This window comes from Hylobates moloch, unplaced genomic scaffold, assembly GCF_009828535.3.
Source record: "Hylobates moloch isolate HMO894 unplaced genomic scaffold, HMol_V3 SCAFFOLD_1, whole genome shotgun sequence".
In the NCBI taxonomy this organism is placed as follows: Eukaryota; Metazoa; Chordata; class Mammalia; order Primates; family Hylobatidae; genus Hylobates; species Hylobates moloch.
In genome coordinates, this window is record NW_026652276.1 from 83,511,679 (window position 1) to 83,536,224 (window position 24,546).

The 24,546-nt window shown below is 44.5% G+C and overlaps 1 protein-coding gene across 6 annotated transcripts in view; it reads right to left on the reverse strand.

Annotated features, from left to right (window-relative positions):
- The window catches only part of TANC1 (tetratricopeptide repeat, ankyrin repeat and coiled-coil containing 1), a 264,732-nt gene that overhangs the window by 92,957 nt on the left and 147,229 nt on the right, over nt 1-24,546 (reverse strand). For all 6 annotated transcript variants that reach the window (XM_032755640.2, XM_032755638.2, XM_032755636.2 and 3 more), the window contains exon 5: nt 4,476-4,580. In XM_032755640.2, the coding sequence (XP_032611531.1) occupies nt 4,476-4,580 (105 nt within the window). The remainder of the gene's footprint in view (nt 1-4,475; nt 4,581-24,546) is intronic.

Sequence of the window (24,546 nt, forward strand, 5' to 3'; positions counted from 1 at the left end):
ACTCCAGTATGGGCAACAAGAGTGAAGCTCCATCTCAAAAAAAAAAAAAAAAAAAGAGACTCTCCATCTGCTGAACTCCTAGTTCATCACACAGCTTGGATTAGTCATTACTTCCTCCTTTATTACAGTCACTCTGTATACAGGTCTCTAATCCCCTGCCAGACTCTAAGGCTCCATAAAGACAGGACCCATGCTTGATAACCCATCTCAAATAGCATTTAGCATAGTGGTTTTTCACAGCATAGAAATTTAATACTTATTCAAGGAAATGCAGAATGAATGGATACTCTACTTCCAAGAGTCTCTCTTCTATGCACACATACCAGGTATGCCCCTTTTCTGTACTTCCATCAAATAAAACCTCATTCAACCATTGGTTGAATGTTGCATTGCCATTCTAAGAAGCTAAAAATTAAAGCAGGATCGAGGTTACCTCTTGGGAAAGAAAGGGTTTTAAGAAATAAAACATGACTATGCATTTTCTTCAGTTATATTCTTTTTCTTCTTTCTTTTTTTTTTTTTTTTTTTTTTTGTGAGACAGGGTCTCACTCTGTCTCCCAGGCTGCAGTGTAATGATGTGATCATGGCTCACCGCAGCTTCTACCTCCCTGGCTTAAGAATCCTCCCACCTCAGCATCCTGAGTAGCTGGGACCAGAGAGGCGCACCGCTATATCTGGCTAATTTTTTGACTTTTTGTTGATATGAGGCCTTACTACACTGTCCAGGCTGGTATCAAACTCCTAGGCTCAAGCAGTCCTCCTGCCTTGGCCTCCCAAAGTGCTGGGATTATAAGCACAAGCCACCACACCCAGCCCCTTTATGCTTTATACTACTTTAATCCTCTGTATCTGTTTGACCATCTAAAATGGTAATAAAAAACCTAAGGTGTCAAAATATTTACTTAAGCATATAACTAAAGACCCTCTCCTCCCAGAAGATAGTTTCACATTGAACTATTCTGCTCTTTCATATGTGTTAGCTTTATTTGCTAGTCAGACTGCCAGGAAAAAAGTTTCGTCACTGACTGACATGAAGATATCATTTAAAAAAAGTTTCATCATATTTTGAGATTGATCTTCACAAAGCAATGACTTATGAGACTAAAAACTTTCTCACCCCTCCTCAAAACTTGCCCAAGTAGCTAGAAATATATTAATGCAAACCTAAATAAACTATGGTTGCCCCTAAATCAAAGAAATAAAGCATGGATCCTGTTATAATAATCATCTCTAATTTATCTGAAGGTTTTTTCCCTTAAGGCAGATATTGTTTTGTGGGTAAATGAGTTTTCCCCTAAACAATATGTTGATTTAGCAATAGGAAGCCTACTCATTAAGAACTTATTCTATCTGACACACAGCTTATTAGGACTATTTGACAGGAAAATGGGCTTTGTATTTTGTTTGATGATTTTATTAAGTCATCCGTTTTTCCTAGAGTAGAAAATGCTGTGTTTCAAATATATTTACACACACTAAGATAGAATGTGTTTTCCTAAAGATGTTTCCAGATGAGTGCAAACTCCTTCCTTTCCTTCCTTTCTTCCTTTTTTAAAGAGACAAAGTCTCACTATGCTGCTCAGGCTGTTCTCAAACTCCCAGTCTCAAGCAATCCTCCCGCCTCGGCCCCCTGAATCACTGGAATTACAGACAGGTGTGAGCTACAGTGCCCAGCTTGCAAACTTTAAGAAACAAGTTATTTGCTTACGAAAAAAATATTCATCTTCTTATATCATTGAACCCACACTTCCCAAAAGGCTAAAACATGCATCACACATAAATGCAATTACTTATAAATAAGCAAATTCAAAATGTTCTTTGGTTTGTTTTCCTTTGATTTAAAATCCAAACAGAGAGCTAAGAATCAAGAGTTGATGGAGCTCCATGACCAAAGCAAAAGTGAGGCAGGAAAGTATTTCAAGCATTTAGGAATAACTTGATATTTCACGAGTCCATGGGAAATTTCAAAAGCACTTCACAAGGAGCTGTTTTCAGTGGAGTCTGTTAGTCTGGTGAATACTGGCATGCTATTATTGACAGCACCCAGAAAACTGCCTTAGAAACTTAAACAAGACTGTCTAAAGGAAATATAGATAACAGAAGACCGCATTTTAAAGTAAAACTTAAGTGATGATGCTGATATGAAACCCTAAAAATGAGGGTTTGCCCATCATGTATCTGTACACACCCAGGTTAACACTCAAACTCAATTAGTTTTAGTTGGCTCTATCGTTTCCTTTGGGTTCAGTGATCTGGATAAAATTTACACTTTGATATGGCAGACTTAATTAACCCCATTGAAATTTAAGGGACTCCATGGGGATTACAAAACACACCATTCTATACTAATTGTCCTGTTCGACTTTGTTAGGCAGCCAAATCTCCTCATCAACCAAGAGAAAGCTCACCCTGCTGCGGCATCCACCAACATGGCTATCTTCAGGCAAGACCATGCACCCACAGACGTGAACTACACCTGCTCCCAAGACACTTAACAAAAATGAAAACATACCCTGCTTCTTAATTTCAGGCGAAACCGAAATGTCTGGTCCTGTATTTGTAGCCCATGGATCTCATAATTTTGGTCCCCATGGAGACTAAAGATGCCAAATCAGAAAGCTCAGGTCTCAGGAGTGAGCACACATGCAAACTTCAGGCCACTCCAGCAAGACCAATTGCTGCATTTGAAATTTAGCTCAGCCCACAGCCAAGCATAAGAACACTTCCTTTCGCCAAGAAAGGTGGCCAATTCTGCTTTGAGCAAGGGAGAAAAGTTAACAATGGGAACTATTTATAACCTTTCATTGCCTAATAAAAATCCAAATTTTCTATCCCCACTCCCACACCAGGAGGAGGAGGTCCCAATCCCTGTACAGAACCTCAATGATACTCCCAGTCAGGGAGGAAGAGGTTACATAATAGAGCCTAGGCCAGCCAAAATGCCAAGGGCATAATTGACCAGGGCTACAAAGGCTTTGGTGGGTGGGGAAGAAGGGAAGAGGTAGGTAGCAGGCTTAATCTGAGCCAGGCAGACAGCTTAGACATTTGATGACTGATACCCGCTACAGAGAGATAGATTTTACTTTCCTTTCAGGACATCGAGGAGAGAGAGAACAGACTGCCTGCCCGCGTGAATGCACAATCAAGAGAGGCCTCACGTACCAGCAGTTGGCTATCCTAACCAGACACCACAGTGGAATCTCCACCCTCACCAGCAACATTCAGTGTGCACAAATCCTCAGCTCAAATCCTCTTCCCTCAACCACACAATGAGTGCCTGGACAGAAAGAAAGAGGGTGGCATTTCTCATGCCAAGACACCTGCAATAGCACCTCTTGCCTGCCCAGAGTGCCCAGTGCCTGGCCCCATCTTTTCCCCATGTCCCAAACTCCCCTTCCCTTCCCAGTTTTCAGCGTTTGCTGATCCTTCCTCACAGCTCATTTTTAGCTGTATTTTTACCACCACTCCAGTATATTGTCTTCCCACGTCCTACTTATTACCCACTCCCTGCCATACAGCACCAGCAACACAATAGGCACACACAGGGGTTAGAACATAAACGGTCTGTATCTCCTACCACCCACAATTAGGCAGAGGAAGGTGCCAGATATGCCAAAGTAAAAATATGGTTGAGTTCTCTTTCCCAAGTTCTCTTTCAGCATTGCTACATAAACTTGTGTCCACACTGAGGATAAAGCAAGCCCCTTCACATACAACAAGATTCCTAGTCCCATGTTTCTGCAGAAAAACAGAGTGGAAATTCAAAACACCCAAATTAAAGGCAAGAGAGATGTGAGTTGGGGACTCCCCAGAAAGGAACAAACAGGAAAATTCCTGAATTGATTTTTTAAAATAAACAACTATGAATACATCTGTTAAATGCTACAAATTTGTAATGTCACACATATTTCCAGGTATAAAATATATATACATATAAAATGCCTTTAAAAATATTTCCATCAATTTGTTTTTTTTTTTTTGGCTCCTACTTCAACATCCCCTAAAGAAAAACTTCAGATGTTAAAAAAGCAGCCTCCAAAAGACACCAAATGCTTTTTTTTAAAGCTAGCAATTACATGCTTTGTCCAGTTAAAGTTTCAGCTTTTTCAGCCAAAGCCTGTTGTTGAATTTTCTCAAGCAGTAGAGTATTAAAAACAAAACAAAATCTTGGAAGCAATCTACTGGGTGACGCTTCCTATCTTCCAAGACCTGGTAGGTCAAAATTCAGAGGAAATAGGACTCAATCCTTAAATAATGCATATTCACCCACTTAACTATTTCTATGCCAGGTATACAATTTCCAAGAATTTGCGTTAGCCAAACAGATCTCTGTAACTGCTGGAGGGGAAAATACCTCCCAAATACATTCTCAGCAAAGCAGTACTGCAAGGACACTCAAGTTTCATTCAGAAATGAAGTGTCACTGTATAAAATCTTTGGTAGAGGGGGAAGGAAATCACTGAAAACATTCTTACCATGCTCATCAGGCTCTGTTGGCTTGGGTACTTCTCTGAATGGCATTATAACTGCATCTCCAGGCACTCTGGGGCTTTCCACATACTTGGGCTTCCTGACGGGACCTGTAGTGGGAAAGATCTGAGTGTGGCTAATTTTTTCCAGATGCAAACAAAGCCTTGGAATGTACAGTGTGTGTCCTTACCAGGACCCAAATATGCCTAGAGGAAGAGCCAGTCCCCTCCCCTCCCTTAAACACACACACACACACACACACGCGCACACACACACACACACACACAATTTCAGTACAGACGAGGGAACGTCCAGTCTGGCCTGCCAAAGAAGAAAAGAGTAAGCTCAGATTTGAAAATGTAAACCCTAACAAAAACAAAAGCTGCTCTCTTGCTGTGAAGTCGCTACAGCTGTCTTTGCTGATCAAGTGGGTGATTTTGACATGTTCAAACCTGGACTGCTTTGTGATGAAGGGTTTTATGATTTTCCTCTAACTGGGACAAGGATGGGACAAAGACGATTTGGTTGTTTGGTATCTCTAAAGTCAGGAGGCAAGGATTACAAACAGCCGGCCTGTAACAGCAACACGGTCCGCGCACCAGCCACAAGAACGCAGGCATCTTATCTGGCTGGTGACGCACAGTAACTGTGCGGGGCACAGCAGCCAGCCAGCGGGTCAGACATAGGAGAGACCAACAGGCTTATCTCCCACCTCCTGTTCCCACAGCCCCTACTTATCATCAGAAAATCCGGAATTCTTCGTAAGAACCCTCACATACAATGATGCAGCCGTTTTGGAAAACAGTTTGGCAGTCATTCAAAAGGTTAAGTGCAGAGTTACTACATGGCCCTGCAGTTCTACTCCTATGGGAATATATGTTCACACAAAAACCTGTACACGAATACTCATAGTAACGTCATTTGTACTAGCTAAAGGTACATCAAATGAAGACAACAAAATGTTCTTTGCCCACACAACGGAATATTATTGGGCAGTAGAAAGGAATGAAGTATTGATTCATGCTACAACATGGATGAAGCTTTAAAACATTCTGCTAAGTGAAAGAAGCTGGTCACAAAGGATCTGCATGATTCTATTCATATGTCATGCCCAGAATAGCCAAATCTTTCAGAAAGTATAAATGGTTGCCAGGGGCTGGGGGTTATGCAGGCTATGCAGGCCTGTGGGGTAATGGTAAAGGATATGTGACTTCTTTCTAGAGTGAGCAAATGTTCTAAAATTAGGTTGTAGGGATGGTTGTACGACTCTATGAATATATTTAAAATTAGTCAATTGTATGCTTTAAATGGGTGAACTGTATGGATGTGAATTATACCTAAACAAAACTGCTTAAAAAAAAATTAAAAGGCTAGGTGCAGTGGCTCACACCTGTAACTCTTGCACTTAGGCCAACGCAGAAGGATCACTTGAGCCCAGGAGTTTGAGACAAGCCCGGGCAACACAGTGAAGACCTTGTCTCTATAAAAAAAATAAACAAAGAGGCCGGGCACGGTGGCTCATGCCTGTAATCCCAGCACTTTGGGAGGCCGAGGCGGGTGGATCGTGAGGTCAGGAGTTCAAGACCAGCCTGGCCAAGATGGTGAAACCCCGTCTCTACTAAAAAAAATACAAAAATTAGCCGGGCACAGTGGTGGGCGCCTGTAATCCCAGCTACTTGGGAGGCTGAGGCAGGAGAATCACTTGAACCCGGGAGGCAGAGTCTGCAGTGAGCCGAGATCACGCCACTGTACTCCAGCCTAGGCAACAGAGCAAGACTCCGTCTCAAAAAATAAATAAATAAAAATAAACAAAGCTGGGCGCAGTGATGTGTGCCTGAAGTCTAAGCTACTCAGGAGGCTGAGGTGGGAGGATCACTTGAGCCCAGGAGGTAAAGGTTGCAGTGAGCCAAGATCACACCACTGCATTCTAGCCTGGGCAACAGGGTGAAACCCTGTCTCAAAAAAAAGAAAATACTGCCTATTCTGTTACATTTTGGTCCAAAATCACTCCCTTGATTCTAGAGTTCCTTGGTTGCCTTAAAGCGGCTTTTAGCAAGACCACAGAAATAAGAAACATTTTACATCAGTAAGAGAAGGGGTAGTGGAAGATATGCAGGCAAGAATCTACAACTCTCCCCTCTTCTTAGCCCTGGGCCATAGCCCTGACAGTCCCAGGCGCCCAGTTCCATCACTGCGTCATGATGGGGTGATACAGATAGACCATCCTTCTGTCTCAAACGCCTTCTGCATCTAAGAAATTCTGTTCAAAAGATGGTTTATGGTGAGAGATACTGCCATCTAAAGGCATACCGCAAAATCATTTATACTACTATAAAAATAATCCAATTCCTAGCCAGCTACATGGGTGTACTACATCTTAAACTAGACTGTTATCAAATAAGCTAATAATACTTTATAAATAAGAATGGTATTTCAAACTTTAGGAACCATCGTTTTTAAATGATTCATGTAGTATTTAATCACATGGCGGTCTTCATAATTTAACCCTGTCATAAAGGGAACTTTTACAAAGATTAAAATGGAATGGTTACAGGGGGAAGGGAACATATAATTGCAATCTAAGTGTGGGATGTAGGCTATTCAACAGTATCCAGACTTTATCTACAACACACACACACACACACACACACACACACACATATATCCACATATAAATATGCGTAGGGAAAAGATTTGTGGGAGTTTGGGGGTGGAGCTAAACTATTTGCTGTGTAAGAGACATAAACTAGAAAGAAGGGCCTGAATAGGACAGATACAAACGGAATCAATTAGCTGGGCATGGTGGCGTTTGCCTGTAGTCCCAGCTACTCAGGAGGCTGAGGTAGGAGGGTCTCGTGAGCCCAGGAGTTGGAGGCTGCAGTAAGCCGTGACTGTACCACTGCACTCCAGCCAAGGTGACAGAGCAAGACCCTGTCTCAAAGAAAAAAGAAAAAAAAAAAGGAACCAGAACAAAGACAAGAACGCAAAGACAAGAACCATATACACTTTTGGTTTGCCACATACTCCCTAAGGTAAAATGAACTGCTGACATCTTTTCCCTTCATCTGCCCTCGTCCATTTGAAGGACCTGGGGAGGTAAAGCTCTTTGTTATTATTGCCTGATAATTTGCCCAATGAGCAGGCATGGCCACTGTTCAAGAAGTGCCTATATTTCTGCTCCCCTTAACTCTTCAGGGTACAGTAACAGCAAATCTAAAGAGATCTATTTCCAGGCTCCAATCTACCTACCCAATAGAGTCTTCAAAAATATTCTCTAATAGTAAGAACTTTCTTAAAATGTGGGCTATTTCATTAATGTATGATGGTTATTGTAAATGTCTGGATCCTGGAACCCAGTGTCACCCAGAGCCTTCAGAAAGCAACCACGTGCCTGCCTGTTTCACTGTCTTAGAACGGTTCTATTCAGATCCAACCCCTAACTCATAGACTCAACCCCGAGGAGCCAGGGTGCTCAACGCAGGGACTCATGAGTTGGGCAGACCTAGGTTCAAATACTGTACCCAGGCCTGGCACAGTGGCTCACGCCTGTAATCCCAGCACTTTGGGAGGCTGAGGCGGGTGGACTGCCTTGCGAGTTCCAGACCAGCCTGGGTAACATAGTGAAACCCCATCTTTACCTAAAAAAAAAAAAAATTAGCTGGGTATGGTGGCATGTGCCTGTAGTCCCAGCTACTTGGGAGGCTGAGGTATGAGAATCGCTTGAACCCGGGAGACAGAGGTTGCAGTGAGGTGATATCGCACCACTGCACTCCAGCCCGGGCGACAAAACAAAACAAAACAAAACTGTACCCCTCCCTCCTCATGTCCCCTAACTGAGGCCTTACTATGTCCCAGACCCTAAAGGTGAGCAAACGAACCTCTTGCTACAAGGGGAAAAGCCACGCACAAAGACCAGGCCCACTTGGTTCTCAGGCACAGTAAATCACAGTAATGTCACATACCAAAGGAGACCTAGAATATACCAAAGTAAGTAAAACATATATTCAGTGGTCACACAAGGCAAAGCATGCACATACGTTAATTCACTCATTCCTAATAACTCTGGGAGAAAAGTACAATTTCTCTCATTTTCAGGTCAGGAAACTGAGGTTCAAATAAGTTGTTCTTATCTGAACTTGGCCCACACATGACAAAGCAGGAAGGAATTCATACCCGGGTCTACGCAGTTTTGAAGCCCACACACTGAATCACCATTGAGCACTTATACAACTATGAAATCTGGATTAAACATGCAATTCTAGAAAAAGCCCAGGCACTGGGAACTTCCACCACCCAGTCATCAACATCCATGGACGCTGGCTGCAGAGGCAGCAAATAGTTTATGCATCCTACTTGTCTCTGATCTTCCCTAACTTTTACTAGAGGAAATATTAAGTGAATATAAACAACTGTTCTCCTGCATGATCCTTGTATTTAAATTGCTTTTCACAAACAGCTGAACCTCAAGTGCTGTAAAACAAGACAAATTTATAGCCATAGGTTTTATTGTCCCCCACAATCACTCATTAGAGAATTTGTGCATACTCTGCATTAAGCAGAGCAGATGATACATGTTTGCCTCCACTCCCTCTCAAAACACCATTAAAGTTGTAGCAAAAAGATTAGAGAGAGACCAGTGGGGAAAGTAGAAAGAGCCACTGGCCAGAAACCAAGCCTCTGAAGGTAAGAAACAGATTGCCAAGGAGCAGTGGAGCAGGCAGAGCAGAAAGGTTAGTGTTGGGTGGGGGTGGGGGGAGGGGGAGTGATGAGGGCTCAGCCCAGGCCAGCCCCTCGGTGACAGCAGGCCCATCGGAAGGCAGGGGCACGGGTGACATCCAGTAGTGTGGCTGGTTGAAAACTACTGAAGGAAAAGTGAGACCCCCATCCCAGAATTTCTTAAGCCTGGAGCATCCCCTCCCCTTCCTCATCCTGGAGGCCAAGTTTATTCTCTGAAAAGGCTCAATTCTGAGACCATGGAGAGAGATTCAAGAGCTAAACTCATGAGTGCTGTTTTATTTTCGTGTTTTTTTAAACTTGTAACTGCTAAGGAAAAAGGAGATTAAGAAATATTCTACATGCAGACTGATGGGCCCGAGACGTATCTCCCACCCCCAGCTCCCAGCTATGAGATCTGACAGCCAAGCTTATAGGCCACGGCAGGAAGAGATGGAAAGATTCCTCTCTGGCGATGCTCATCAAGAGAAAGCCTAAAGATAATCATAGTTGGGGACCCCCCTACCCCAAGAAAGGTAGATCCCTGACCATCATGCTGCAGCACAGCTTGCCCTCAATGTACTCCTTTCAATCAGCTTTTTCATACAAATAAGGAGCCAAGGACCACCAGGCAGGTGAGGAAAGACCTACGCTGAAAGACAGCAACTGACACAGGTTAAGAAAGGAACTCTGAGTTGGGCACGGTGGTGCACGCCTGTAGTCCCAGCTACTTGGGAGGACTGCCTGAGCCCAGGAGTTCGAGACTGCAATGAGCTATGATTGTGCCAACCCTGTCTCTTTAAAAAAACAAACTAAGGAATGAGATAAAAGAAGAAACGCCCTATAGAAAGAAAAGCAATACTGCCTCTATCACACAAAAGGATACTGGGACAAGGGACACTTGGAGCCCATGATGTGGGCAGCTAAGCAGGCTGCGGCTACAGAATAACTGCAGGCCACACAGTCAGGAGCCATCACAGTCACCAAGCGCCAATCACATATGACCACCTCTTAAACCACAATGACACTAATCGCTGTGCCATCTATACAGAACACTCCCCCACATAAAGCAGCCACAGTCCTTATCAACAGAGATCCAGACTGAAAAATCCATCTCCCCAAGCCCCTACTCAGGGAAAACTACTGCCCAGCACCTTTCCCCTCACGACTTTTTGTTTAAAACAAAACATTCAAGCATAAACTACTTTTAACTTCCCCCTTTTACTTAAACCAAGTGTTACAAGGTTAGTCTCCCCAAATTAACCACAACGTAATACTACATAATAATTACCCAGAAAGCACGATATTCCAGCTATTGGGTATGTTTTAAGGCAGGAGGCTCTTAAAAACAAGACAAGACTTGTCTGTGGATAAAAACAGAAAATAAACAAAAACAACAACAACAACAAGGAAAGACCGTCCGGTATTAGCTGACAACCAGCTCCTCTAGGAGCTGGCATGTCTCCAGGGCTGGGCTCCCAGTCCCCCGCCGCCCCCGACACTGGTATCCTGCTGCTGCCGCTTTTCCAGCTGTAATGTGCACAGGCTTCAAATGTAGATTCTGATGTTCAAGGTGTGGGCTGGGACCACAGATGACACTTTGGTAGCACGAATGGGGTCTCTAGGGAAGACCACTGTTTACCACCCTCTCCAGTCAGGTTCAAGTGAAGTGCAGTGGCTGTGAGTGGAGCATCAACGTGTTCAGTTTACAAGATTTAAGATAAATGGGCATTATCCTCCATCATAAATTAAAGATACTTCATCTGAACTCTAGATCCTTCTCCTCATTCCAATTTCCCCAAGCCACTGCCCCTCCCCTCACAATCTCCACTATGTGATGCAGGAGAAGGTGGATCTCAAAGTTATAAAGGACCCTTAAAATTAAAAACAACAAAGTGCCAAAAATAAGTTACACAGCCATAAACCCAAAGGTACCAAGTTTGCAGCTTGCAAAAAAAAAAAAAACCCAAGCACCTGTCAGCTTCTTTAATTGTGCAGCAGGGCCTGTGTCAATCTGGAAGGATGCGGCCAGAACCCTCCCTTAATCACTCCACTCTGCAGCCCAGAAGGTACAGCACTCTCCCCATTCAGAATTCTGCCTTTACATAAATCTCCAAATAGACTTTCCAGCGGCCAGTTTTCCTGCTTTTTGACATTTTAATCACACAGCTGACTATTTTGCTGCTTAGAAACTGCCACATAAGGAGTATTTTTTAAAAGGGATAGTAGAAATAAACCAAACCCAGCTTTATCTCGAGGCAGTGAAAGAGAGAAGGGCAGGGATTACCTTTCATTTCTGAGTGTTTCGGTTAAAGATCATTATATATTTATATGAAAGCAATATTTGGGACACAGAACACCTGAGGCTACTTATTGCATTTAAAGTGGATCTTACATTTTTCATGATATCTGGAGACTGTGAACAGTGACATTGCACGTTATCAATCATTTTAGGGATTTTTTCGCATCCTGAACTTTCACAGTAAAGGTTCCTGCCAATTTTATCTGATCTAGGTTTTCATTCCACAGTGGGAAATTTCACAAGATGAGGAAAATAAAGAGATGAGTAAGAGAATATTTGGGGGCAGGGGGAACCTTTATCACTAAGGCAAATTGCATTAAATAGCCAATTCCTAATGGCAAACTGTGGTAAACTACCAGATGAGTCTTGGATTTTAAGGAGCAAGACATCCAGACAGAGCTTCTAAAGTCTCATCCCTTTTCCTCTAGTACCCACACCCCCCACCCCCAACAAAAGGGTGCTTGGTCAGGGAGGAGAATGAGGCAACATGCAATTAGGGACTGAAAAAAAGATGATGACTTGGCCTACCCAAGCCTGCGGCATAAAGGGAGTCTTTATAACAGGAACATGGGCTGGCTCCCTGTGGTTTTGTCCCTTGCCTGAGTTGAGGCATGGCTGGGGGACAGAAGGCACTGCCCAAAGACACCATCTTACAGGGCAAGAGCCTCTTGGGAAGATTCACTCTGGGGGAAGGAGACAGAAAATGAACTGACCAAGGTGGAAAACCTTGGCGAAAGAGGAGGACAATTTCAAACACAGCCTGGCATCCATCCCTTGGATATCTCCCATGAGAGGCAGAAGGGGATTAAGTAACTAAACTGCTGACAGCTCTCCTCCAGGGAATGACAAAATTCAGCACCAGGCCCCCCCCCCAACTCCCAGGATACAGGGTGTGGATGAAGGACAAGGCACCTGGAAACAGAAGTGCACCAGCTGTCCCAGCAGACACCCTCTAGGTACTTCCAGAAGCATCCAGGAACACTTTTACAAGGGCCTGGGGCCTTGTATAAAAAGGTAGTGGCAAAAGATCAGTGCAATTTGAGTTATTACTACTGGGGACCTCATCCTAATCCAAAGACAAGTGAGATCTAGGGAAATTCAGACTGCAATTCTAGGGAAGAAAAAAACAGAAGAGAAAAAAATGTGTCACCTGGTGATGGTGAAGAAAACACAAAAGTCACCTAACACCACTCTTAATAAGCCTCCTTTTATTTATTTCAAATACCTTGTTTGCAAGGATCCACTGGGAAAGGGCGGACAGCCTTTATTCATTGGTGCAACGCCTAAGACATTGTGAGGATGCAAATGTTCACAATCTAGTAGGAAAACAGTGTATCAAAATGGAGCCATGCTCCTTTTTTCCAAATTGTATTTTAAGTTCCAGGATACATGTGCAAAATGTGCAGGTTTGTTACATAGGTAAACATGGCAATGGTGGTTTGCTGCACCTATCAACCCATCACCTAGGTATTAAGCCCTGCATACATTAGCTACTTATCCTGATGCTCTCCCTCCCCCTGTGCCCTGACAGGCCCCGGTATGTGTTGTTCTTCTCCATGTGTCCATGTGTTCTTATTACTTCATCCATGTCCCTGCAAAGGACATGATCTTGTTCCTTTTTGTGGCTGCATAGTATTCTATGGTGTACATATACTACACTTCCTTTAGTTTATCATTGATGGGCATTTGGGTTGATTCCACATCTTTACTATTGTGAATAGTGCTACAATAAACATATGTGTGCACGTCTTTACAGAATGATTTATGTTCTTTTGGGTATATACCTCGTAATGGGATTGTTAGGTCAAATGGTATTTCTGGTTCTAGATCCTTGAGGAATCACCACACTGTCTTCCATGATAGTTCAATTAATTTACATTCCCAGCAATGCTCTCGGTTAAGATGGCAAGAGTCTACTATATCATTTGAATTTTATTTCAAAACACTTCAACATGAGCTGGGATATGTCCAGTGGCTGTAAGCAACTGCCTAAAGGCAATAGGTTGTCTTAACCTGGAAGACAGGCTCCAAGAGTAGTTAACCAGCTTTTAATCAAAAAGCCACACTCAAGAGACACTACTGCAAGCCAGTCTGCTAGCTATCCTTAATCACCAGCCAACAGCAGGTTATGTTAATTAGTATACTTTAGGTCAGAAATGGGCTTTCACATTGGTTGAATTACTGACTTTGTTAATTACTATTACAGCTGTTGGAACATTTTCAGTGGTGAAAATGATGATATTTGAGGTAAGGGGGTTGACTGGAAATGTCAGAAACACTCTGCCTGTGTGTGACCCAAGTATAAAAATCTAGCAGGCCAGATTGTAATAACCCTCAGAAATGTAAGGCTCAGGGTTAAGAATGGTGCCCTAGGTTTGATAAGTAAATGGCCCCAGGTCCAGCTGCTGAATCCCAGCAATTGTTAGGTCTCTGATGTAAAATGGCAGGAAAACCTGAATTCTGCCTTTGGTGGGCCAAATTCTAAAGATGTCATTCCAAGATTCTCATCCCCTCATTACTGAATCAAACACAATCTGGGTACGGCCATGTAGGGACTCTGTAGATGGAATTAAGAATACTAATTAGATGACCTTAAAATAGATTATCCTGGATTATCTGGGTAGGCTTGCTATAATCACACAGACCCTTGAAAGCAGAAGTGAGATAACACAGGAGGAAGGGTCAGAGTGAGAAGGAAGGCACCTTTCTGGCATTGAAGATGAAGGAAGGGAACCACAAACAGGAATGCAGGCAGCCTCTAAAGTTGAGAAGAATCCTCAGCTGACAGCCAGTAAAGAAATGGAGACCTAGGCCGGGTGCAATAGCTCACGCCTGTAATCCCAGCACTTTGGGAGACCAAGGCAGGTGGATCACCTTAGGTCAGGAGTTCGAGACCAGCCTGACCAACATGGTGAAACCCCATCTCTACTAAAAATACAAAAATTAGCTGGGTGTGGTGGTGGGCACCTGTACTCCCAGCTACTCAGGAGGCTGAGGCAGGAGAATTGCTTGAACCCAGGAGTTGGAGGTTGCAGTGAGCCGAGATCATGCCACTGAACTCCAGCCTGAGCAACAGAGTAAGACTCTGTCAAAAAAGGAAGGAAAGAAGGAAGGAAGGAAGGAAGGAAGGAAGGCAGGCAGGCAGGCAGGCAGGCAGGCAGGCTGGGGGGGGGGGGGGGGGGGGGGGGAGGGGCGGGGGGAGGGGTGGGGGGGGGGAGGGGGGGGGGGAGGGGGAGGGGAGGGGGACGGGAGGGAGAAAGGAATGGGGACCTCAATCCTACAGCCACATGGAACTGAATTCTGCCCTCCTGAATGAGCCTGGAAGTGGTTCATCCATCCCCTGAGCCTTAACAGAACACCACCCTGCTACCGTCTCGATTTTGGCCTAAGGAAACCTAGAGAAGAGAGCCAGATGTGCCTGGACTCCTGTCCTAAAGAATTGTGAGATAATAGATTTAAGATAAGCTTGTAGTAATTTCTCAGGGCGGCAATAAAACACTGACACAATGTCTATGAAACACTGTCTCATGTGCTACAGGTAAACACCAAATGCAAGCTGCTGTCGGAGGAGACCTGAAAAGGACAAAGCTGGAGCCTCACCAGGCATATAAAGCAGGTTGTGTGGCTGCGCTGTGACAGCCTACTAATAAATCTGTATGGGCAGAACTCCACCTAAGCCTTATTTTCATTCATGCCTGGTTGTGAGCTCACAAGGAGGAAATCTCTAGCTCTTACTTCCTCTGACTTTTGGTAGTAACTATAATGTGTCATAAAGAATCTAATACCAGCTGGGCATGGTGGCTCACACCTGTAATCCCAGCACTTTGTGAGACTGAGGTGGGAGGATCACTTGAGCCCAGGAGTTCAGGACCAGCCTGGGAAACATGGTGAAACCCCGTCTCTGCAAAAAAAATACAAAAATTAGCTGGGCATGGTGGTGCGTGCCTGTACTTGGTGAGGGGGGTGGGGGGTGGGGAGAGCTGAGGCAGGAGGACCGCACAAGTCGAGGCTGCAGTGAGTCACGTTCATGCTACTGTACTCCAGTCTGGGTGACAAAATGAGGCCCTGTCTCAAAAAAAAAAAAAAAAAAATGCAGCTTATTTCCTTACTTTTGTAGGAATGGTTAAGCAAATAGTTACAATTGAACAACCACAAACTTTGATTTAAAGATATCCCTGGAAGAAAGATCAATCTTCCTAGAATGGCTAATTTCAGAGTTTGTCTAAGGAACTCAGGAAGTAGGCCTTAAGCCACAGGGCTCTTCTGTTGTTTGCACAAGCAGGAAATGAGCCCTCCACTGCATGAAGTAACTGACTCCAAAACGAAGGCAGGATCCTTGAGAATTTTCTTTCCCTGTGGGTTCAGACCAGCCCCTGGACCAACAGCAACAGCATCACCTGTGAACTTGTTAGACATGCAAATTCTCAGCCCCTCCCCAGACCACAGATTGATTCCGATGCCCCAGTCAGGCTTGGTTTTTGTTTTTGAGACAAAATCTCGTTCTGTCGGCCAGGGTGGAGTGCAGTGGCGGGCTCTCAGCTCGCTGCAACCTCTGCCTCCCAGGTTCAAGTGATGCTTGTGCCTCAGCCTCCTACAGACAGGCACCACCACACTTGGCTAATTTTTGTATTTTTAGTAGAGACAGGGTTTCACTATGTTGGCCAGGCTGGTCTCGAACACCTGACCTCAAATGATCCGCCTGCCTCAGCTTCCCAAAGTGCTGGGATTACAGGTGTGAGCCACCTCACCTGGCCTCCCACTCAAGTTTGAAACCCACTGGCATGGCCTGTCTGGAGTAGCTATGCAAGACCTTGCCCACAGCCCAAGAAAGCTCAAAATTCAAGTATGAAGACAAAACAGTATGATGTTAAATGACTTGGGAAAAACAGCAGCGGGAGGGAGGAAGGCAGCGATTGAGCTGTACTTGAGGCTGTGGGCACGAGGGAGGACTGGCGTCACTGAATGGGACCACAGAGGCGGGAGGCAGTGGGTTTTACTCTTTCCATTTCCTAAACGAAGTAAAAGCAGCTGGAGGAAGAGAACTTTGTCTCTGTTTAGCTTCTTTACAGTGTTTAAGCACAGAGCTATGCACTCAGGTGGGGCACAAATATGTATTTCAATAAGAAAAAGTTTCTTTCTGCTTTTTAAGTAAATTATACTCATTTGCTATAAACTAGTAACTTCTAAGAAATCCTGTAATTTGGGAGTGTCTTCTCCAATATTTACTCAGTACAGTGGCTACCATAGAATTCCATTTCATTTCTGTCAGGGCAGGAGATTTGGAAGTAAGGGGAGGACTGTGAGAAGGGAGGTGTGGGGAGGTGTTGGAGGGGTTGAGGTGGGGTGAGGGGAGCGTGGGTCCCAGTCCCTTGAAAGGTTCCACTGATTAGAAGGTGCTCCGTGACCCCTCCCTAACCAGCCAGGAGAGGGTGAAGGCAGAGCAGTCCTATGTCTCACTCAATAGCACTCTCTCTTTCCATCCTCCACAGTGACCAGGTCAAGACTATCCCAGCCTTCTCCAACAAATCTAATGCACGCACATACACACTCCACCCTTCGCCCTATACAGAAAAAAATCGCCATCGGAAGGAAGCACCTGAAGGAAACTCTCCAGCCCCATCCTCACACCCACCTGCCCTGGCATGCATCTGCGTACATCCACACACAGCGAATCCTCTACCTGCACTCATGGGCCAAGATCAGGGTGCAGAGATCAAGGGCAAGAACAGGGAACAGAGATGCAGAACGCAATCGTCTCTAGAGAAATACCTGTAAGCACTGTTGCTCTTTTTTTTTTTGAGTTGGAGTCTCGCTCTGTCACCCAGGCTGGAGTGCGGTGGCTCAATCTCGGCTCACTGCAAGCTCCGCCTCCCGGGTTCACGCCATTCTCCTGCCTCAGCCTCTCCGAGTAGCTGGGACTACAGGCGCCCGCCACCACGCCCAGCTAATTTTTTGTATTTTTAGTAGAGACGGGGTTTCACCGTGGTCTCGATCTCCTGACCTCGTGATCCGCCCGCCTCGGCCTCCCAAAGTGCTGGGATTACAAGCGTGAGCCACCGCGCCTGGCCGCACTGTTGCTCTTAATAGGATTTATGAGTTTAATCACATTAGGTCCAAAGATTAGCTATGGATCATAGTTTCAACCTGACTAGGTTGCACTGAGACTATTAAAAGGGCCAGCTTGGACAATAAGCTACCACTGCACACCTTTTAGGATGGCTAAAACTTAAAAAACAAAATATAAAAACTGCTGGTGAAGATGCAAAGTAACTGAAACCCCCATACTGTTGGTGAAAATGCAAAATGGTAGAACCACTTTGGAAAACAGTATTACTCTGCAAAAAAAAAAAAAAAGAGAAAGAATTGATACCCACTACAACATGAATGAATCAACTGCATTAGGCTAAGCGAAAGAAGCCAGACTCAAAAGGTTATATACAATTCTAAACAAGACATTCTGAAAAGGCAAAACTATAGATTTGGAGAACAGTTCAGGGGTTGCCAGGAGCTGGGTGTTGACTACAAAGGAGCAGCATGAGGGAATATTTTGGGGTGAAAGAACTGGTATCTTTGTGGTAGTTACACAACTGTGCATTTGACAGTCACAGATCTGCACAATGAGGAAAAAAAGTTCATTTCTGCTCTATGTTAATTTTAAAAAACACATTAAAAATTTTTTTTAGTTAGAAAAGAGGGTCCGGCCACTTCAATGATAATAGTGATACCCAGTTGTAGGAAGTCCCCAAGTCTCAAATCCTGGGTAAACATCTCTGACCCATGTAGAGACAGCAACAGCTAAAGGCCAGCCCCAGCAACTATCATCTCCTTCCACCTCTGTAAGAAAGCCCTAATTTTTCACTATTTTAAAAAATAGGCCAGGCACAGTGGCTCACACCTGTAATTCCAGCATTTTGAAGACCAAGGCAGGCAGATGGCTTCAGCCCAGGAGTTCCAGACCAGCCTGGGTAATATGGTGAAACCCTGTCTCTACAGAAAATACAAAAATTAGGTGGGTGTGGTGGCATGTGCCTGTAGTCCCACGTACTTGGGAGGCTGAGGTGGGAGGATCACTTCAACTTGGGAGGTTAAGGCTGCAGTGAGCCGTGATCCTGCCACTGCACTCCAGCCTGGGCAACACAAGGAGAGCCTCTCTCAAAAATAAATAAATAAAAAGTATCAAACACTTGAAAAGGGACAAAAGAGATAAGAGGGTGTGCCTTCAGTGGGCCTGGATGTTGCTTATGTAAAGCAGACCCTCCGGCAGCATCTTTCCATAGGTGTGCACACTCTTGACTTTCTACTGACTAGTTTACAGGTCTGTAAATTGCAGAAGACTTGGCAGTGCAAATGATTCCTGTCCCTAGCAATGCTTGTCCATAGCAATTCTCTGGCAGACAATATAAATCTCTATAACCCAAATTCCTAAACCATTAACATCTTTTTGGATTCCCTAATTAATGAATTACGCTATTGCCTTTCTGGTAACTGCTGGGCGTGGTGGCTCACAATCCTAGCACTTTGGGAGGCCAAGGCGGGCGGATCACCAGAGGTCAGGAGTTTCAGACCTGGCCAACATGGCGAAACCCCGCCTCCACTAAAAATACAAAAATTAGCCAGGCGTGGTGGCGGGCACCTGTAACCCCAGGTACTCAGGAGGTTGAGGCAGGAGAATCACTTGAACCCAGGAGGCAGAGGTTGCAGTGAGCGAAGATTGCACCACTGCACTCCAGCATGGGCGATAAGGGTGAGACTCCGTCTCAAACAACAACAATAGCAGAGAAAATTATGCTTTGGCACCCTAGTGCAATTAAGTGCATAAATAATTGCATTTCCCAGCCTCCTCGGCAGCTAGGTCCACACAGCCAATGAGAAGTGAGCCAGCATCGCGTAGGATTTCAAGGAAGACTGTTTACAAAGATAAGCCAGCTGGGAGAAACCCCATTTTGCTCTTCTCTTTCCTTCTTCTGGCAGGACATGTGGATATGCTAGCTAGTACTCCAGCAAACATGTTATTAGACCATCAGGTTACCTTGTGTTAGGAAGGTGTGGTAAGCTGATAATGGTTCCCAAAGACATACTCCCTGGAACCTATGGTATTTGCTACTTGATTTGGAAAAATGATCTGTGTAGATGTGACTAAGTTAAGGATCCTGAGATGAGGGGCTTATCTAGGTGGGCCTCAACTGCCATCACTTAAGTATAAGAGAAAGGAGAGGCCAGACACGGTGGCCCATGCCTGTAATCTCAGCACTTTGGGAGGCAGAGGCAGGAGGATCGCTTAAGTTCAGGAGTTTAAGACCAGCTTAGGCAACATGGTGAAACCCCATCTCTACAAAAAAATACAGAAATTAGTTGTGGTGTGTTCCTGTAGTCTCAGCTACTTGGAAGGCTGAGGTGGGAGGATCGCTTGAGCTTGGGAGGTTGAGGCTGCAGTGAGTGATGATCCATCGTGCCACCACACTCTATCCTGAAATACATAATTTTTAGCTTTAAGTGAAATTCATTCTAAAAATAATTAAAAATTTTTAAACACAAGATTGACACATTGAATTTTAAGGCTTGTGGGAAACCATATTTAAAATTTTTAACCATAATGCACTGAATAGCAATGCAAAATTCATATCATTTGTACATAAAATGCTTCTCTCAACATCAAAAGGCTCAAAACAGTCCCTCCACCATGTAAAGTCAATCTCTCCCTTTCAGAATACTCAATGGAAGTTCAAGATTCTAAAAAAAAATACTAATAAACCACTCCCTCAAGTCCAAGTCCACCATTGTCTACTCCCTATCCCACAGTGCCCACCCTGCTGGTAAGGACTGCCATCTCATTTCTGTTACCCTCTGAATTCTAGAACCTTCCACGTGCCACCACAGTCATCCTTTCCCCACAGCACATACACTATTGTCACCCATGTCCTTGTCCATGTCCCCCAGCAGACTCAACTCCTGGGTGTCTCTGGCATCTCTGGCATCTGTACAAAGATGCTATCTCTGAAGTCAGGAGTAGCCCACAATCCTGTCGCACATGGTCAGAAGGCTGGCAGGTCAAACCACACACAAGTGGCCTCTAACAATCCCAAAACAGGCTGCACCTGAGACAAAGAAAAGGCAGTATGAAGGTTGGGCCTGCTAGCAACAGGCATTGTCCTCCTCTGACCTCGTTGGTGATGAGCTCACGCTGGCAAGCACATGCTTTCCATTATCTGAAACAACTCTCCCCTCTTGCCAACATCAAGCGCAGCGGCAAAGCCATATTTGAGGGCTCAGCCATTATCTATTTAGAGTCTAAAAAGGACAAATTGCACTCACAGATTGCATAGGTAACCCGTGACATCACTGAGAGGGGCCAGATAAGCCACGACCGCAGCTCGCCTCCTAAGAGTGCCTGCTGCCGTCCCCTGCAGCAACCCAGGCCATCGTGACCCCTCAGCTGCCGTGTCTGACTTCCTATCAGTGTTCAGCATTCAGGACACAACAGAGAACATGGTTTCCACATTAAATGTGCTACAGCTCAGGTTGATGTAGAATTTTTGTTGGTTAAAGCAACTACAGTTATTGCTTACCTTACTCTAAAACAGGTGATCAAGAGTTTACATTAAAGTTAGAATTCCTGAATATACAATGATTTATTACAACAGAGTGGCTGCTTCTTGATTTTTTTTTTAAACCAACTGAAACTGATCTCCATCTTAGCATCTGCTAACAGTCAATCAGGTCAACCACAGGTCATATTAAATCATCTTCCCAACTCCCCCACCTCCACTGGTTCTGAGGAGTGGGTGTAAACAATGGGTTAAACAATCCAGGATGCAGACAGCTGTTAATCATAACCGGCTCCACATTCCCACACATTACAGTGGACTTCAGTAGACTCCCTGGCTACTTCTTACATAGGTTCAAACCTCGTACGCATGCGTACAAAAACATCTGAAGACATTTGGAGGCAAAGAAGAATGAATATTAAAATAACTGCCCAATCTGACTATACCAAAGAAAAATATGACAGAGGTTTGGGGTTATAACCTATTCTACTTCTACACCTCAGCTACTGAACAATTTTGAACAATCAGAGACAAAAAGGCTTACCAGAAAATACATGCTTAACAGCATGTCAAAGTAACTACAGAGATTTTTTACTTTTAGGTGTTTGCTGTTTGTGTACCCAGTCATGTACAAAGGCAAAGTTAGAAGGTAGCTTCTCTTTTTATTTAAGAGTTTAAAGTATTTCTTCTTTTCTAAAGTCCTTTAGCTACCAGAACAGCATGCAGACAGGGTAAGAATCACAGAACCTGGCAGAAATTGTTCCTAGAATACACCGCTCATTCAGCATCAACCACAAGGTGGCGCTGCTTCAATGCTGATTCAGATGTACAGCCCCGCTAGGGACGTTTCTCCACCATCAAGACTACACTTGCTTGCGTCGTTTCCCAGGCCAGCCAGAAATGCTTTCTCCTTAAGGTTTCAGGTAATACACATACGGCTAACAGTCTATATTGAGAAAGTAAACCACTGAGGCACAGCAACTCCCTACTCCTATCTTAGGACAGACTCTGTGCCTGAGAGGACTGATCTCACCCTCAGTTAACAAGGCAACAAAGTGGGGCAGAAAGGCTTGCATACTCTTGAATCACACCGAAATACAACACTGGGAGTTCATCTTCCCGGGAATCCATACTGATAGAAATAAATGGGAAACAAGACAAATCTCCTATGCAGAAAAATTCCAAAGAATTTACATAGATCCTCCACTCTCATGGTAGTGGCGTACACCACCATAGCCCTAAGTGTGGGCTGCACACAGCCACTTCCTGCCTTTTGGAGAGTACAGCACACTCCACATACAGCATCTATGCATGCATACAAATGCGTTCTTGTTAATATATGGAAGGGGGAGGGAAGGAAACGAATAACTTCACCTTGGAGCAACCTGGCACCCACTACCTTGGCCAGGTGATCAAAGTCAACACAGTGATAAGCCAGGTAGCTACTGTGTACATCAAAAGATGGGAGCAGAAGGCACTTCACTTCTGTGGTTTCTGCCCCAAAACCTGTAACTCCAGTCTAATCATGAGAAAAACACCAGTAGAGAAAAACTCCAGTAGAGGAGCAACCTGCAAAATACCAGCCCAGCACTCCCCAAAACTGCCAAGGTCATCAAAACAAGGAGAGTCTGAGCAACTGCCACAGCCAAGAAGAGTCTAAGGAGACGTGACAACTAAATGCAATATGGTGTCCTCTGGGATACTGGAACAGAAAAAGGACATTGGGTATAAGCTTAAAAAAAAAAAAAAAAAAAGGAATGGGCCGGGCACAGTGGCTCACTCCTGTAATCCCAGCACTGTAGGAGGCTGAGGCAGGTGGATCACGAGGTCAGGAGATTGAGACCATCCTGGCCAACATGGTGAAAACCCGTCTCTACTAAAAAATACAAAAAAATAGCTGGGTGTGGTGGCAGGCAACTGTAGTCCCAGCTACTCGGGAGGCTGAGGCAGGAGAATGGCGTGAACCCAGGAGGCGGAGCTTGCAGTGAGTCAAGATCGTGCCACTGCACTCCAGCCTGGGCGACAGAGCGAGACCCCATCTCAAAAAAATAAAGTACAGATTTTAGTAGGTATCAATATCAGGTTCATTAACTCTGACAAGTGTGTCATACTAATTTCCTATGTTAATAACGGGAGACTTGGTATGGAGGGCATAGAAACTCTGCATTTTGTAACTTCTCTATAAATCTAACACTATTCTGAATGTAAATTTTACTAAAAATAGAAGTTCACCCAAGCTTTAATGGTAACTAAGAGGTCTCGTCACATACAGGAGAGTCCTTTTACTTTCTATGTTGTATTTAGGTTGTGTCTTCCTGACAGTCCTTTGACCCTCAGCGTAGAGGAGGGTAAAGCAGCAAACACTGCTTCACTGAAGGTCATGTTAAGGATACGGTGGAAAGGCAGAGTCTGAGGGCTTCCGTGCCATCTGCACCTTTCGAGGGTGATCTAAGGCCACTATTCTGAGTGGCAATGAAGTAAAGTGAAAATGACCCAGGCTTTGGAATTAGACTGAGGTTCAAATCCCAACCGGTTATCAACGAGCAGTCTAACCTTCAGCAAAGTTATAACTAAGCTCTTGGGGCTCTCCATCAACTCACTGTAAGTGGGGTTCATATCTAAGCTGCAGGCTTGAAAATGTTCATGCAGTGTCTAGCACATGGTTGAATAAATGCTAAGTTTCCATTTCTCCTTTCCTTTCCTGAGGCAAAAGTTACACTGGCCAACTACAGCCCAGGGGCCAAATTGGACCACTGAGTGTTTTTATACATAAAATGTCACTGGAACACAGCTATGACCACTCATTTGTCTTATCTAAGGCTGCTCTGTACTACGATGGCAGAGTTACATAGTCACAACAGGGACTGTGTGGCCCTCAAAGCCTCAGATATTTACTATCTGGCCCTTGACAGAAAAAGTTTGCCTATTCTGCTCAAAGGTCATCAATTACCATATTTCCAAAAGCTAACGGGTACTTTTTTTTTTTTTTTTTTTTGAGACTGAGTCTTGCTCTGTCACCCAGGCTGTAATACAGTGGTACAAATCTCAGCTCACTGCAACATCTGCCTCCTGGGTTCAGGCGATTCTCCTGCCTCAGCCTCCTGAGCAGCTGGGATTACAGGCGCTTGCCACCACACCCAGCTAATTTTTCTGTATTTTTAGTAGAGACGGGGTTTCACCATGTTGGTCAGGCTGGTCTCAAACTCCTGACCTGATGATCTGTCCGCCTCGGCCTCCCAAAGTACTGGGATTACAGGTGTGAGCCACCGCACCCAGCCACTAACAGGTACTTTTCATTCCTTATCATACTTGATCTTCACAGCTTCTGCCTCACATGCCCCGTTTCAAAATCCTCTTTTCTCTCTTGAGGCCAGCAACCTGAGCTCAGACTCTGCACTCAATTCCTTGGTGCTCTTCACAAAGATGGCTTCGTTGAGCACTCAAAGTTCAAGATAGGCAAAGTCAAACCACTCCACACTGTAGTTAATTACACCAGCACCTACACCTGTGGTAGGG